The sequence below is a fragment of the Scaptodrosophila lebanonensis genome, unplaced genomic scaffold (assembly GCF_003285725.1).
Source record: "Scaptodrosophila lebanonensis strain 11010-0011.00,11010-0021.00 unplaced genomic scaffold, SlebRS2 tig00000024-arrow-pilon, whole genome shotgun sequence".
NCBI classification, from domain to species: Eukaryota; Metazoa; Arthropoda; class Insecta; order Diptera; family Drosophilidae; genus Scaptodrosophila; species Scaptodrosophila lebanonensis.
This window is the reverse complement of record NW_022060538.1, coordinates 21,400,343-21,417,325: the sequence shown is the minus strand read 5'-3', so window position 1 is coordinate 21,417,325 and position 16,983 is coordinate 21,400,343. Positions and strand designations below refer to the sequence as shown.

At 39.9% G+C, this 16,983-nt stretch overlaps 1 protein-coding gene across 2 annotated transcripts; it reads left to right on the top strand.

The window, feature by feature from the left end:
- The first annotated feature begins 1,392 nt into the window (after positions 1-1,392).
- Positions 1,393-4,417, top strand: LOC115621225 (glycine receptor subunit alphaZ1). Of its 2 annotated transcripts, none has more exons than XM_030514812.1 (2): positions 1,393-1,531; positions 2,720-4,417. In XM_030514812.1, exons 1-2 carry the CDS (start codon positions 1,465-1,467, stop codon positions 4,168-4,170), a joined length of 1,518 nt encoding a protein of 505 aa, XP_030370672.1. In that variant the 5' UTR covers positions 1,393-1,464; the 3' UTR covers positions 4,171-4,417. The 2 variants fall into 2 exon arrangements, with proteins under 2 accessions (XP_030370672.1, XP_030370673.1); XM_030514813.1 differs by having other exon boundaries at positions 1,402-1,531; positions 2,723-4,417.
- The last annotated feature ends 12,566 nt before the right edge of the window (positions 4,418-16,983 follow it).

The window sequence follows — 16,983 nt, the reverse complement described above, 5'->3', positions numbered from 1 at the left end:
TTTCTTTATGGTAATACTTTCCTTTCCCGGTGCACTATGAACCTTTAAGTTGCAAATGATTTTTCTCATCGTTTCTATAGCCTTTTGTGGATAAATGTTCCTAGGCTTGGGACCTTAAGAAGGAAAATGCGTAAGCTAGTTTGAATCGTTACAGAAATCTTTTCTAAATATCCTTTGATAGGCATTTTCTTGAATGGCTATATAACATTTCAAGCAGACTTATTCACATTTTTTGTTTTGGACTTAAATAAATATTAAAGTTGATCAAATACTTCAAGAACTTTCCATTGGCGAAGAAGCTTTCCAAGAGATAATAACTCCGCTGAATCAGGGCGCAGCTATCGACAAAATTCCCCTTTAGTGCAATGTTATATTATTAATTTGAATTTAAACAAATAAATAAAATTGAGGAAATGAACAGCTGACTAATTTCAATTTTCGCCTGAATGGAGCAAGATAAGAAAGTTAATAACGCGTCTTAAAAATAGCCTATTTGTCTGTCTAGAAATAGCCAAATATGTATATACATATAAGTAGTATTCGTGATATGGAGCTATTTAAATTATTGTGGTATTAAGTCATTCTTAATTTTGAAGCCACTCGCCGGCTATGCGTATCGCTTAATCAAATGCCCCATGATCGCATAAAGCACTTGAGAGCCCCTTAAGTCCGCTGACGAATCCGCAAATCGGCAAATCGGCAAATCGAACGAATTATTTTAAACTGTCGCGAAGTTGTTGCCAAAAATAAACGGTTCGCCGACCTGCCATCGATTATAAGTGATGAGCATTTTTGTGGCAACACAACTTTTGCAGCGGACAGCACGTACGGGTACGGGGTACGAGTACGGGTACGGGTACGGGTGCGGTCGTACATAGAAGGCGACGTGTAATATTTTTTAAACAAAAGTCGCGTTGGCCACTTAATCAAAGTTCAGACATGAACAAACATTTGGAGTGATAACAACAATTAGTGGCATTATGCGCTGAGTGGAACAAAAGCAGCTAAGAGGAGCGGACACAGACGTACACATGTATAAGTACGTTCTAGTACAGCGGACTTATTTGCCGATTTATCTGGCCGAGATAACGGGAGCCGTTGTCATGTTCAAAACGTGCCAAAAAGAGACAAAACTGACAGGCCCGCTAAGGCGAAATTGCCTGAACGAGCGGCCCTGAGTGGCACTCTGCTTTGGGCGAATGCATTAGCGCGTCACAATTAAAATAAATAACTTGGTAATAGATATTAAACAACGGCAGAAACAGCGAAAACAACAACAGCAACAACAAGAACAACAACCAGTTAATGCCCAGTGGGCGGCCTGCGAGAACGGCCGCGAATTCGTCGCAAAATAGTTGAGAAAGCAAAGGCCAAGCGGGCGGACCACTCAGCGCGTTTCATAAAACTGAAAATCTCGGTACCGGTATCTCGTAACGTCGTCACCTGAGATCGTCGACGCGTAAAATGAGTCACATAATAGCAAATATTGGACTACTTGTCGCACTATGCAGCATCTGTGTGACAGGAGCCGGTGAGTAATACCCCGTATTGCCACCTTAGAGTCCCACCGAAGCAGAAAATATTACATTTTGGATTGACATATTCATAATTAAAGTGTTGCGAAACGACAATGATATAATAATAATAAATAAGTACAACTCTTTCAAAGTGCTTCTTAACCTTGTGAACAAAAACAATAAATTCGAAACCCATTATTATAAAGCAGAACTTTTTTTTTTTTTTGAAAAAGTCTACGAGTGTTAACCAGGAGTTTTTGATTTTCAAAGACAATCCCCAACAATTTATGTAATATTTGAACATTAAAATCCGCAAAGAAATCAAATATGCTTAAGCTAAATATGTGAGAATATGAGAGAAAATAATTAAAAATAAATAAATTTAAAAAAAAATACAAAATATACCCTTTTGTAATAAATAAATAAATAAATTTAGATACGAGAATTATATTTATTTATATATTTAACATAAAATCAAATAAAAAGCATATACAAAATTTTGAAATATTAATTATTTTTAAAAATTAAATGAAAATTAATCTAAATATTTAAAAAATAAATTAATATAATAAATAAAAAAGGTTTAAGAAAAACAAAGTTACACAAAAATAGTTAAAAATAATGTATTAACACTAAAATCATTAAACTTAAATAAAAAAAAGTATGCAAAATGTTACAATATATCTAAATATAATATATATAATATATCTAAATATGGATTATTTAAAAAATAAATTAATATAAAATATAAAAAATGTTTAAGAAAAACAAAGTTTAAAAAAAATAATTAAAAATAATGCATTAACACTAAAATCCTTAAACTTATAAATAAATCAAAAAAAATAAATTCTTATTGGTTTTAATAAATTGAATAAATTGAAATAAACATTACATTCATGGCAAACGTGAAAGTCGACAATAAATATTAGGTGCAAATTAGTTTCCTCTCTTGCATAAAAGTCTAAACAAAATTTATAAATAAATCAAATAAATTAAATTCTTATTTGCTTAAATAAATTGAAATAAACATTACATTAATGGCAAACTTGAAAGGCGGCAGTAAATATTAGGTGCAAATTAGTTTCTTCTGAAAGTCTGAAAGTCTGAAAAATCGACTGTAACGCTCAAAGGTGGCAATCATAAGAAATTCTCCCAAAGACTTTATCAACATTTCTGAACCATACTTGTATTCCTCTGTTTAGCAGTCAACAAATACAGCTTTTTGGACACAGACACTTCCTCGACCTGTCCGAGCCTGGACGATGCGAATTTGCTGACGCACTCGCAGCTGATTGCGCGCCTGACGAACAGCTGTCGGTACGACAGTCTGGATCCGCCCACGGCCCTCACAGATGATGGCCAAGAGGGGCCCGTGGATGTGTATGCGCGCTTCTACATCAACGTGCTGAAGAATCTGGACTCCAGCGACTTGCAGTTCAGTGTGCAGGGGCTGCTGCAGCTGCGATACTTTGACTCGCGCCTAGCCTTTGCCCAATACGCGCCCAATCGCAAACAGGCGATTGTGGGGGAGGCCTCGCTGCGGGATGTGCTCTGGCTGCCGCACATCTTCCTGGCCAACGAGCAGAGCTCGAGTGTGATGGGCATCAATGACCAGGATGTGCTGACCACCATTTCGCCTGATGGCATGGTCATCATTTCGGCGCGCATTCAAGCGACGCTATACTGCTGGATGAACTTCCGGAACTTTCCGTTCGACGAGCAAAGCTGCACCACCGTGCTGGAGAGCTGGATGTACAACACCTCGTTGCTTCAACTTCACTGGGAGCCCGAGAACGCCGTCTCCTTCGACACGCAACTGCAGCTGACAGAATACGATCTGCTTAACTCGACCTACAATGAGTCTATAAGGATTTCGGACGCCTTCAGCATGACCCATGGCGCCCTCGTGGGCAACTATAGCACGCTGAGCTTCACGGTGGTGCTGACACGGGAGGTGGGATATTATGTCATGGACTACTTTCTGCCCTCGATCATGATTGTCGCCATCTCCTGGGTGTCCTTCTGGCTGCAGGCCGACCAGACGCCCGCACGCACCACCCTGGGCTGCACCACACTGCTCTCCTTCATCACACTGTCGCAGTCGCAGGAGAAGAATCTGTCCAAGGTCAGCTACATCACCATGTCGGAGGTGTGGTTCCTGGTCTGCACCTTCTTCATATTTGGCAGCCTGGTCGAGTTTGCCTTCGTCAACACGATCTGGCGTCGCAACAACAACCTGGAACTGAAGAAGCGCACCACCAAGTACATCGTGAAGTCCACCTTTGTGCCCAATCTGAAGCGGGCCAAGCAGCGGAGTTTCAATCGCAGCCAGAGTAGTCTCAGTTCGTGCAGCCTGGACAAAAGCGCCACTAATGGCGGAAGCAACAATACAGTCATCACCATTGAGACGCCCATCATCATAGCAGATGGCCTGAGTCGTGGGAACTCATCTCTCAGCCTGAACGACAATGCAACCACTGACGGTGGTTCGACGATGCAGCTGACACAGACACCGCCGCGGTCCAATCAAACCTTCGCCACGATGACTCCCAAGGAGGTATCCCTGTGGATCGATCGCAAAATGCGATTTGTCTTCCCACTCGCCTTCATCGTATTCAACGCCCTCTTCTGGACCTTGGTCTATTGTCTATGAAGATCGCCTCCCCAGCAGTTACATATCAAATGACTCGTAGACCTTTAGCTAGACTAACCAAGACAATACCTGCAGGGTATCTCATGTGATACATTTTTCCAATAGTTCCATCAAATCCGTAATATTCATGTTGTCAAGCATTCGAAACACAGTCCACCGTCCTCATTCATAGGCTAGAATGATTCGTGCTAGTTCTAAGAACACTAATTGTATTATTATTTATTAAAAACAAGAAAGGAATGCTAAAGTCGAGCAGGCTCAACTCTTAAATACCCTGTACCACCCCACAAAAAAGTAATTAAATTAATTAATTAATTTAATTTAATTAATTAACTAAATTAATTTAATTAATTAACTAAATATTAACTAATTAAATATAAAATATTCCATGCATGCATACATACATTTACATTTCCATCAGAATCGCGCCTTATGCGTGTTTGTGTACTTGCACATATGTATGTATGTTTGCATTGGGCCTGGTTATATGGCTATAACTTTCTTTCCGATCATTCTATCATAATGAAACTTGGTATATGGATATATAATTACTAACCAAATGTGACTACCAAATTTTATTTCAAAATTCTAAGAATTACGGGAGTTATAGAAAATCGTTAATAGGGGGGGAGTGGGGGGGTGGATCAGAAAAAATTAACAAACTCGTCCTTTCTCGGTCTCAGGAGAATCTGTATACCAAGTTTGGTTATTCTAGCTCTTATACTTTCGGAGATCCTTGCGTTCATACAGACAGACAGACGGACAGACAGACGGACAGACAGACGGACAGACAGACGGACAGACAGACGGACAGACGGACAGACGGACATGGCTATATCGACTCGGCTTGTCATGCTGATCAAGAATATATATACTTTGTGGGGTCTACCAAGCCTCCTTCTGTGTGTTCCATGTGCACTCGCACAAAACTAATATACCCTTGTACCCTTTGGGTACAGGGTATAAATATAATGAACGCAAATTTCTCTGCGACAGTGTTTTGCGATTATAGCAGATAGTTCCGTATACAACGATAGCTCTACCCACTATAGTTCTACTGCGCTGATTGGGATACATATTTTCAGGCAGACTTGTAAGGAGGGCCTTATAATATTTTTTGTTGTCGGCTTGACCGAAGTTTTGAACAATTTGAACATCATAAGTAATGAAGCCGTAATTAGGAATTAGAAGCTTCAAATCAAATTGTGTTCTTTGATTTATCTGCTCCTTGGGGCTATTGAAAACGATTTATTTACAAAATATGTCACTCAGATAACGATGCTTTTAAATTTAAAAAGTCACATATTTTAACTAAAATTTTGAGTGATTGATAACATGGCTTTTCCTGGTTTTTACTGTAAAATCTTCCGTTTGATTAAGATCCAATTTCTATAGTTTTTTTTAGGAATAGAAACACTGCAAAGAATGTGCAATGAAAATGAAATATTTTCTTACATTATAAAATATTTTTCCAGGCTAAAACTAAATATTATAATATGGACACTTGCTCTTAGAATGAAGCTTTCCCAGAAGTTGGGTTAACTGACAATATTTGTAATTTGGCGCCGTTTTTGAAAACATTGCTATAAGACTTGTATAATGGCGATGAATAAGTCCTACCTCTTAGGACGCTTACGTATTGTTACAGTCTGTGTCTATTTGCCATTCGTTGGTAGAACTCTTCTTCGATAAAGTAAACTTCCTTTCCTGTAAATTGGTGAATAATAAAAAATTTAATTCGTAGACGCTTCTAAAATATAAGACTGAAAACAAATAGATCCCCAGCACCTTTTTTATGAAATTCTCATTCAGCCTTAGTTTGCAAACACAGTGAGGAAAGTTTTGCTTTTAATAAAAGTCGTACGCCCAGTGATTAATAAACAGAAATTGGTCCAAATCTAGAATTGATATTCATAGAAGGCTTAACTTCCATCATGCTTTCTAGTTTGTATTTGTTGTAATAAATTATAGTTGTATGCGCGCAGAGTGGCATGCTTTTCACGTTCCGCCCCCAAACAGGCGTGTGGAAAATGCATGGAGATGGGAAATGGGAAATGGGAGGTAGGGTCTGGTGTGTGGTTGGGTGTGTGGAGTGATTTGCTCGCTCAGCAGCCGCGCCTGGGACGTGCGGCGTTTCAACACCTCGAACTTAAGCCGCACGCACGTATTCGGCTGATAAATTTGTGCTTATTAGCCAGGCGGCGGCATTGGCGGCACAGGCAATAAAAATAATGGTCGTGGCTGTAGCTGTTGAGGCAACAAGTTGCACACACACACAGATACACACACGCACACACACATCGAGTGCCGACATTTGTATCAATGAAAAAATAATAATAAAATAAAATAATAATAATACTTACAGACTCGTAGTATATAGGAAGCACGCCCTGCCACTGCCACTGCTTGTGGAGCCGACTGTGGCAGCGGCATGCGGCAGGCGGCAACGGCAAACGGCACTTGCAACGGTTCGGGTACGGGTCCGAGTTCGAAATCGAGCTCCAGTTCGGTGCTGGTCCTGTTCTGGTGCTCAATTTTTAATTAATTGCCTATGATGAGTCTGTTGAAAACTGTTGCAGCGTCCGTCGCTCGTTGCTGTACATTGTGTGGAGTGTAGAGTGTGTGGAGTGTGTTGTGTGTTGTGTGGGGCTGGGAATTGTTTTAAACTCGCCTGGTCGTGAGTTGCACATTGCGATTGGGTGAGTGGCTGCTAAGGCCTGCTCGACTACTTGATAAATTAACGGCACATGCAACACGTAAATTGATTTTAAATTGCCTTATAAATGAACTTCAATTCAACTTGCAATAAACAAAGTGAAAAGTTGCGTATTTTATTGTGCGACGCCTGCATGCCAAATAATTTCACTCTATTTTTACGGCACTCCTCCCCCAGGCCCCCCAGCCCCCCTCCTCCCTCGCCCACAGCACCTATCGTTATCGTAACGCTCAAAAGTACAAACTTGAATTAATTTTAAGTGCCCATAATTCAATGGCCGCCGTCGTCAACTTTTGCTTCAGCTCCGCATCAGCTTCAGCATCAACGTCAGTGTTGTTGCTCCAAAAAAAAAAAAAACAAAAAAAAAAAACAGAAAAAAAACTACATATTAAAAAAAGGCAACCAAAATTATTATGCAAAGCTAATATCTGGCCATCAATCTTGGCACTCGCAACGCACTCTCTGGCCCTACAAGCCCAGTGCCTGTCAAACTGTTCCTTCCCAGTTAACCCGTTCCCTGCTCTGCCACTGCCACTGCCACTGCATTGTCTGGCCGCGAGGTGTACATAATGAGATGTAATCTGTCAAAATTAAGTGTATCGAAGGCAAAGTATGCGGTGCCCAGCATCGGGCCTCCACCGCCGACCACTACTGGCCGGCCAGTCGGGACCAGTCCGCTTGCTGGCTTGTTTCCTGGCTCTGACTCTGACTCTGGCTCTGGCTTTTTGCTGGTCGGCTTGGCTCCGACAGGCGTTTTGGGTCGCCTCTTGTGCTCAAGCAGTTTATTGAACTTTACTTAGTTTTGATTTATAGTATGTACAGATGTACGGTCCAGGGTGGATTGATAAGTCGCTCGAAATTAATTCTATGAATTATGGCCGAAATAATCAAACATTTTTCAATCTACAAGTAGTATGTGAGCCCTAAAAGAATTAAATAGAAACAAACAAAGCTGTTTCTGCTTGTTCTCCCACAAAGTTTTGAAGCGCGACTATTTGTTATAGAGATGTCACTATTTGGCAATTCAATTACAAAAGAGTTAATGCCCGGAAATAGTTTATATTGCAGAATAGGACTAAGACTAAGACTAGAATAGGAAATACGCACACAAAAGTATAGGAAAGTCAAACTGAAATCTTTCTCATGTTTCTAGATGGCAAGATAGTTTCTTCGTGGCCATAAACTTGCAACAGTCATCAGCGAAGACGTTTAGGGAGCTACTTGCCTTATAATACAAATTATATACGTAAAAGCGGTACCCTTTAATAAAAGTCACATTAAGGGCGGAGCTTGAAAAAAGATACAACTAAAATTCTCATTTCAAGTGGTAAACAAAATTTATCGTTTTCAAGTTTACAGTGTAAACTCCCTTAATGGACATCTCTTTTATCCGGACACTCTCTCCGGCGGACACTTTTTTTAAAAAACATTCGATCGGCGTTTAAAGTATTTAAGTATCCCCTTAAGCGGACACTCCCCTTGGGCGGACAAAAATTGGCCGACCGTGAGTGTCCGGCCAAGAGAGTTTTCACTGTAGTTTAATCTGCATTTTACATGTTTTAATTTGATATTAGCTGTAAAGTTATTTGTAATACGCACTCAAATAATAATTGTTGAAAAATTAATAAATGAACAAAGCCTTTATTCTGCTGCTTTTATCCACTGATAATTTATTGAGACACGCAATGTACTAGTTCAGAAAAGATTTTCAATTTAAAATCACTTGCGTCAAAATACCAGACAGAACCTTGAACTTATGAAATTTATTTAATTTTTTAGATCCTTTGGATGCTACCGACTGCGGATGTAAAAAGAATGCAGTTAACCTAATTTGATGGGAAAGGAAGCTGCTACCATTAACTGATTCCAAATAGTTAAACACTGAATTCGGATCTCTACTCTACTCTCTACTGAAGAAGATGCGATCAGAATTGGCCAATGGAAAAAGGCAGTACCAGGACAGTTTTTAATGAAATCGCAACTGGCGCCAAGGGATTATCACCTTCGTTTGTCATTACAAAACTTTCTAGATGACAGAAAGGCCAAGAGTTCTTATATGGGAGAAATTATGATCCGAAATGGCAACAAAGCTGGACATATCTGATCTAAATAGGGTGAAAAGATAGTTTAAAAATTGACTTGCATTCCAAATGAAGTGGAAAAAGCAGTTGAAAATAAATACAAATGCTTGAAATTAAGAAGTTATATCGCATTTCCTAAAAAAAATAATGCAGATATGAGAAAAGTGATTTTCTTGAACTTCTAAAAAACATAGGCGATTCATTGGATAATTATTCCCACAAACGTCAACTTCTAGAGTAAAGACAAACATATGCTATGGGGCATTAAAACAACCCAGTCACTGAGTATATTAAGCCGAGAGATGATTCCATTTGAGCATAAATCAAAAGTATGTCGACCACAAAATCTCCTTGGCTATGAATATGAATGCCTGCCCACAAACTGAGCATTCCCAGAGAGGGAGCGTTGTGCGAGGCATGAGCTGACAGGTAAGTGAAGTCACTCCCCAGTCCCTTCCCAGCTCAGACACACTAGTAGCAGCAGAACAACGCGTGTTCCCTTGTCAAGTTGCTAAGCTCTGGACATGATAGATGCATGGGGAAACACGTTGCAGCTGTTTGTCGAAGACTTATCGAACAGCTCCCGCACTTTAAACTGTGCCACAAAATCGGACAGCTTCGGGTTTTTGTTTTTGTTTCGCATTTTGTTTGTTGGTTGTTTGCCTTTTGGGCAAAACATTTAATTTCAACTTAAACAGCACTACGGGTATACTTGTAATAACAATAATGGGTCAACACGGAGTCAGAGTTCATTTACACGCCACTTATTATTTGTTTAGCTCAACTTCCGATTCCCCAGCCACAACAACAAACAACAAATAACAAAATGCAAGAATACACAAGACTGTGAGAATTGTGGGCAGTTGTTGCCCCACGGAAATGAGTGGCTCCTGCCGACGTGCATAATAAGCAAGAGCTGCACTTATTGTTGTTGTTGTTGTGGCTGCTCTCATTGTTGTAGTTGTTGTTGTTGTGCTTGCAGCAGCACATGAGAATTACAGACATTTTCATTTATTATTATAGACCGGCCGCCACGGCTTGTTAACGGTGTATGTGTGTGTGTGTGTGTGTGTGTGTTTGAGTCTTTACATATAATTTACAGCCGACTTTAGGCTTGGGGCTCCCACACGTCCGTTTCGAGTATGAAAAACGCCGACCGCAAGCAGAAATATTGTAGGCAGGCATAAATAAATTAATACTTATACTTACTTACTGGCTGTTTGGCTGGCTGTCTGGCTGGCTGGCTGTCTGGCACTCATAACAAAAAAGCACTCCCCGACCAACACCAGCAACAACAAAATAATGAAAAGACACAAAGAGACAATGAGTGGCAGACATAATGCGTTTACTTTTATTTTTAACTGTGGGAAAATTCTATTTCAAGCACAACTCAGCAGATCGCGTATCTCTATCTGAACAAGCGCAAGAACGAGCGCAGTTTATTGTGGTCGCTGTTTGTTGTTGTTGTTCTTGCTGCTGATGTTGTTGGTTTTGGTTTGGCAACTGCAATACTCTGTTTAACAAGAGCTTGCTGCCCACAAAAAAGACACTTGGGGGAAGAGCTAAAAAGTAGCGATCAACTTGCCCTTCGATTGATTCGATCTAGATATCGACGATTAATATTCTAGCAGAAGCGTTTATTGATTTACAACTTGGCATTTATTTTAAATTAAATAAATTAACTAAGTTCAAGACAATCCTTTTGCTCCTACGCCATAATTCATTTTTCATGGAAAAAATGTACTTCATTCTGGAAAACTATAAGTTAGGAACTTAACAAATTATTGAAATCTATAGCTGTAACAAAAAAATAAAATAAAATTAATTTGGAAAATTTATCAAAAACAAGTATAAGTTTATCGTTAATAGAGCTCGCTAAAGAAATCTGATAATTAAATATTGTGCGCTCGAGATTAAGCTTTTGGACCTCTACTTCCGCTTCCATTCGGAGACCCCAGTTGGTCATAAGTGCTACTTATCTAAAAAAAACTCCATAATGCTCGGCTTCCTTTGCATGCTAAATAAATGTATTTGTTATAATTCAATTATGAAAGCGCTCGTTTCATATTTTTAACAGTTCTTAAATATTACTTCTTATCTATACTATTTAATGTTGTTCAGCAAAAAAGTATTTTGCTCAGAACTTCAGCTTAGACTAGACTTAGATTATTACAAGATTCCGAGCTATTGGAAATGTTTTTTAATGCGACTGGCTTCGCAATTATTAAGTTTCCGTTGGAGGGAAATGAAGTTTGTTTCTTAGGGTATTGCTCAGTCAATTGGTGGCTGCGTCGTGAGGTCGCTCTGGTTTTAGCTGGGCTTGGGTTTGGTCCAGTCACGGTTTGCTAGCGCCAGTTCAAGAAGTCAAGTACACGTCCGAACAATTAAAATGCTCGCGCAAGGCGTGCGAATGAGCGCAACTATTCGCGCAGACTTCAGACTCAAGAATGAAGCAAATCAGGCGCAGAGCGGGCCTTATGACTAATTATGCATATATTTATATGGCATGCTTTAAATAATTGAACACAGTCGACTGGCAGCGACTGCCCAGCCTTGTCGTCGGCATTAGCATAATCAGCAGATTAGGTTGCCAAGGCGGGGCGAGTGGGGCGCGGCGGGGTTTTCGGGCCCAGCCGGAGCTGGAGGTGGAGCCGAAATCAAAGCAGGCACTTACGACTAACTTGAGTTGACTGTAACGGCCCGGCTAATGAGTGTGCAACGTCGTGCCCAACACACACACATGGCCGGCTGCATAGAAGTTGTTGTGTATTTGCATGCTGCATGCCACAAGCTATTAACAAATTGCAAACAAAACCCGCACAGTAGCCGGGCAGTGGGCGTACATGCTAAATTATACTAATAAGACGCCAGTGCGCATTAGAGAGTGCAGTCTACTAAGTCTAGTCTAGGGTCTACTGGGACTAGTGAGTCTGCTTAGCAGCTAGTTTAAGAGCTTTATGTGAGGGTCGGCTAATTTAATAAGACGCAATGCGTTCAATTAATGGCCTGCACTTGCCTCTTGCCAGCTACCTTGACCCGTGATGGCGCCTCTAGATTAGACATGCAACAGTTGCAACAGCAACAACAACTTGACTGTGGCTCTGGCTGTGGCTGTGGCGCCTCATGTTGTAAGAGATCCAAATCATTCACTTACAGCCGCCTGCCTTACAGCCAAACAGTTTTGCACGTTTTTCCAATGAAGCTGCCTGCCTGAAGCTGACGGCCCCACCATGCCGACTACGTTGCTGCTCCCTGCCTTCTGCCTGCTGCCTATCTGCCTGCCCGCCCTCCAGTCATAATTAATGAAAACTGCGGTAGTTTGTGGTAAGTGCAACTAGTTGTTGTTGTCGTTCCTCTTGCTCTTGCTGCTGTTGTTGTTGTTGTTGTTGTTGCACGTCGACTAGCTGACCATTTAATTTGGCAAATGTTTTGCGTTTAGCAGCAGCCCGCCAACATGTGACAAGGCCCCATTGCCAGCGGCCACATTTATTAATTAGTATCTGTTGCTGTTGCTGTGTTTGTATCTGCAGCTACGGCTGTATCTGTATCTGCTTATCGGCGCTCTCGAGTAGCCTACATTGTCTATTTGTCATAGATATGTATATGGCGGGGGTGTGCCCTCTGTCCGCAGTGGCAACGACGTCAGCAACGTGAGCGCGCGCTCAGATCTTATCGTATCGACCACTGCCGGCTAGCCACACTGACATTATCTTAACGATGTTCCTCCTCCGTTCTGTCGCTGGCTGGCTTATGCAGAGCGACATGACGTATGCGGCAGGGTGTGCTCCTCATCCGCAATTTATGGTGCTTGCTTTCTGCCCAAACACAACAATTATAACAAACACACGGCCACGAACTCCATCACCAGCACCAGCACCAGCCCGACTAGCTCTTTGTCGCCTTCTCGAGACTCACGCACGGCCGCTTGGCATATTAACCCATTTTGCTTTGTTACACATTTGAATTTTATTGTTCAGCGACTTTACAGCCTTAGGCCGCACTATACTTAGTATATATGCCAACTTAAAGCGACTCTCCGCTCCGCTCCACTCCACTCCAATCCACTCCCAGCTAATTCAGATTAGTTTCGTTTTAATTAAACACGAATTCGATATAAATGCACTGCAGGAGAAGGTTAAGCCAGAGCGCGACTAAAGTGACGCCAATACAGCAACAACAACAACAACAACCCCAGATGATAATCAAGTGGGTTCAACATCAACCTGCTGCGATTATCGTGCCAAGTGCGCCAAACCGACCCAAGCACGTGGAGGCCTCTCTGCAAATCATTTACAGTCGAAGGCCCAAGCGACTTCAGCAAGAGGAGAATTTGTTAATAAATATATTGAATTCGCGAGATCTTAAAGTTTCTTTGTAGACAGTCGGTTTGAAACTGCAATTTTCTTCTTTTTTTGTTTCTACTCAAGATTAAGCTACTTAACTGATTGTTAAACTTTTTTAAGTTTTGTATCGTTTAATCTAAGCAGAATTAGGCTTTGAAGAGAATATTAACTGTAAATTTATATGAAAATATATTTTAAAGCCAAAAAGGCAGTTTGCATTTGATTTTTATTATCGAAACGCTCAGCTCTGAACAACTTTCGAACAACAGATATTTCAAATTCCACGAAAATGTTTGAGAAGCGAAAAGAACAGCAACCCCAGTAAAGGAAAAATATATATACTTACATATATTTATATATACTTCTGGATAGTACAGCAGTATAGTTTTTACATTTTTAAGAACGGCACGAATTTTAAAATCTGCTTGTCAAAATTCTCAAGTGAGTACTTGAGATTGTGCAAAGAACTTCCAAGAAAAGTTGATGTACATTTCTGAAAAATATTCATACTATTTATAAAATGGAAGTGGAGAAATGATAATATTCTAAATTTAACAAATTTATATATTTAAGTACCAAAGAGTAGAAGGTTTTTTATTTAAAAGGATTAGCATATAAGCTTACAATTTAAAGTGGCTTTCGCAAAAAAAACACAAAAGTGGCAAATTAATTTAAGCTACAAAGAAGCAAAAGTTTACATCGCCCATCACTCTCTCATAAAATGTAGTTAAATCGTATTATTGCTGCTGAGATTATTTTACAACTTAAATGCTAATTGTTTTTGTTAGATATGCCTTTTGAGGTAATATGTGAAGTAAGAAATTGGTGTTTTAACTCCTTTAGTTGTGATATTTCAGCTTTTATCTGTAGCCAACTTTCTTAATAATATAGATAGCAATTGCTGATTGGAGGGCCCACTGTAGACAATTCTAAGTTGAAGATTCTTCTGTCTTGAAAAGTCTAAAAATACACCTACCTCAACTCTGTTCGGTTATTGGACTATCAGCATTAGTATTGATTCGAGTTTCTTTGCATGGATTCGTAAAAGGAGTCTTAATATCACACTCCGCCTTTGTGAATGATATTTGAGAAGGAAGCAGCTCGTTCTTCCGTTTCATTTGGTCGCCAAGCGATTTGGGATACTTTTACTTTAGCCCAGAACGTGCAACTGTGGAAGCAAAAGTTGGCAGCATGCAACGGCAACTTGGCCATTATTTTCACTAAAGAAATTAAACATCAGCAGCGCAGACACAAACACACACGCATACACACAGACAGAAAGGAGACAAAGTTAACTACACGAGGAACTCGGCGCTACACAAAAAAAATTAGTTAAAAGATAAACATGGCGCGCCAGCAGCAGCAGGAGGAGCAGAAACAGACAAAGTACTCGCAAAGGAGGAATTGGGGCCGTTGTCGTCTTCGCCATTCCCGACTCCGATAAACGTGCAACGCTGCTTTTGGCTTTGTCTTGATTATGTGGGTAAGAGTGGCCGCAGCGAGCCAGCAGAAGTAAGATACTTCTAGCGGTGTAACAATCCCATACCCTCCCGCTCCCCCTCCCGCTCCCCCTCCCTTGCCCAATATATATGTATATATACAAGTATTCTACTTGCTAGTTGCTACTTTGTTGCCGTTGCTGTATGTTGTTAGCCGAGGTTTCATGTTGCACAAAGGCAATAGCACAAAATAATTGCTTAAAGCGCATTTTAAATATGGCCAAAAAAATAAGGAAAATAAAATAGCGACGACGACAAAAGCGAACTTAAAGATACTTGTCCGCCCGCCCGGCTAATGAAATACAAACACGTGCTCGCAACTCAAACACACTTACTCCGTACTACTGCGAGTAAGTGCGAGTGGCAAGCAAAAGTCGCATTCATTACATTCTTGTGCGTCCTTGTACTAGATCGTCATAAATAAATTTTGAGCGCACTAAAAGCCAACTAAACAGCAAGAAGCTGAACGTTTCAAAAGCAGACAATCGGACGACAGAAGCTGCTTCCCCTCTGACTCAACACCACCAACAACAACAACACCACCAACAACAACAAGAGCAGCAGTAGAGCGCACAATTTTTGTCGTGTTGCTGTTTTAATTAAATTCATAAATCAGCATGTTCGCCAGACAAAGCACGCCCACCATGTCGTCCGCCGAATTCACAAGAAGCGGCGACTGGGGCGGCGGCTGAGGTGGCGACAGAGGCAGCTCCACAAACTTCAAAATATGCTTTTGTTTATCTAAAGGCGCACACACTAAAATTACGCCAACCTTGCACAATGAAGACGAGAAGAAAGAAAACAAATACCCACTTACTGCTTAGCAACTAAAAAATTCGCAATAAGTGCTTAACCCCACAATGAACAGTCACAGCGGCTTAAATAAAACTCTCATTAATTTGATTCTATTTGAATGCCGTTCAGTGTTTTGTAGAATCTGTACTCTGCCAGAGGGTAGAACTAAATAAATATATAAATAATTAATTCATCATTGTTTTTTCTCTGCTTAAATCTAATCTTAAATATTTTCACGCCCCTGGAAGGAAGATGCTAAAATTTACTAAGGCTTAAAGGGTATTCCTATATTAATAGCATTGAAGGCTATTAGTCTACTTAACTAAAAGCCTTAAAGCATACAAAAATTATTCTAATAATTATTAATCCAAATAATGATATAGAAGAAAAAATTATAAATAAATAAGTTTTCTATTAAAAAAATTAATAAAATTAATTTTATAAATTCAATTATTTTCTTGATAATTCAACATAAATATAACGAATAACAAATTCGTATATACAAATACAATGTAATTAGTGTAGATATTATTAAAATAACTGATAAACTATATTCATCACATGAAGTTAATTGTTGAATAATAATTAATTTAGGTAAAAACCCTATGAATGGGGGAAGTCCTCTTAAAGAGAGTAAATTTGTAAATAATATAAATTTTAATGATTTTCTCTTAAAAATCTTGAAATAATTGATTTAAATGAAATAATTTAAAAATATTAAATTTGTCCCTCAGGTGAGGTGCTGGCTAGGCATTAACGATAGAAAATAATTGCAGGTATACGGCTTTTTTTCGGAAATACATTTACAAATCTTTCACGTACTCCAAACAGATTCCATTATTCATATAATTTTGTTCAACTACAAGTGATTTCTTAAAATATTGACAAGAACTGGCAAAACCATAAGTCTTGTGGGATTGAATCTATGTCTCCGAGAACAATATCTCCCAGGCCACTCTAGGACAGAGTACCAGCTTCACAGAACGGTAAAACGGCGTCTGATTGTCCAGCCGTAGTCTGAAGCAGGAGAAAGCAAATTATTCTCGTTCAAAGGGGAAACAAAAGACCTACATGAGGTCAGAGTCAGAGCCTTTCCCCCTCCCCCATTAATACAAAAAAGGCACATCAATTGTAAAAATATTAAACTTCAGCTTCGGTTACTGAACCCGATCTTGCCATGACTGAAGATAACAAAATGCCGATCGCGTGATTGTTGTTGTTCTTTAAACCCATTTAGGGTTAAAGGCGCACGCTGCATGTTCGGCTTTAAAATCCAATGCTGCGCATCCAATGGAATTGCTTTGGAAAATGTCGTGCAGAGAATTTTCCACAGCCACTTGATATGGCGGGGTCGGCTTAGTTGTCTCAGCTGGCCAGCT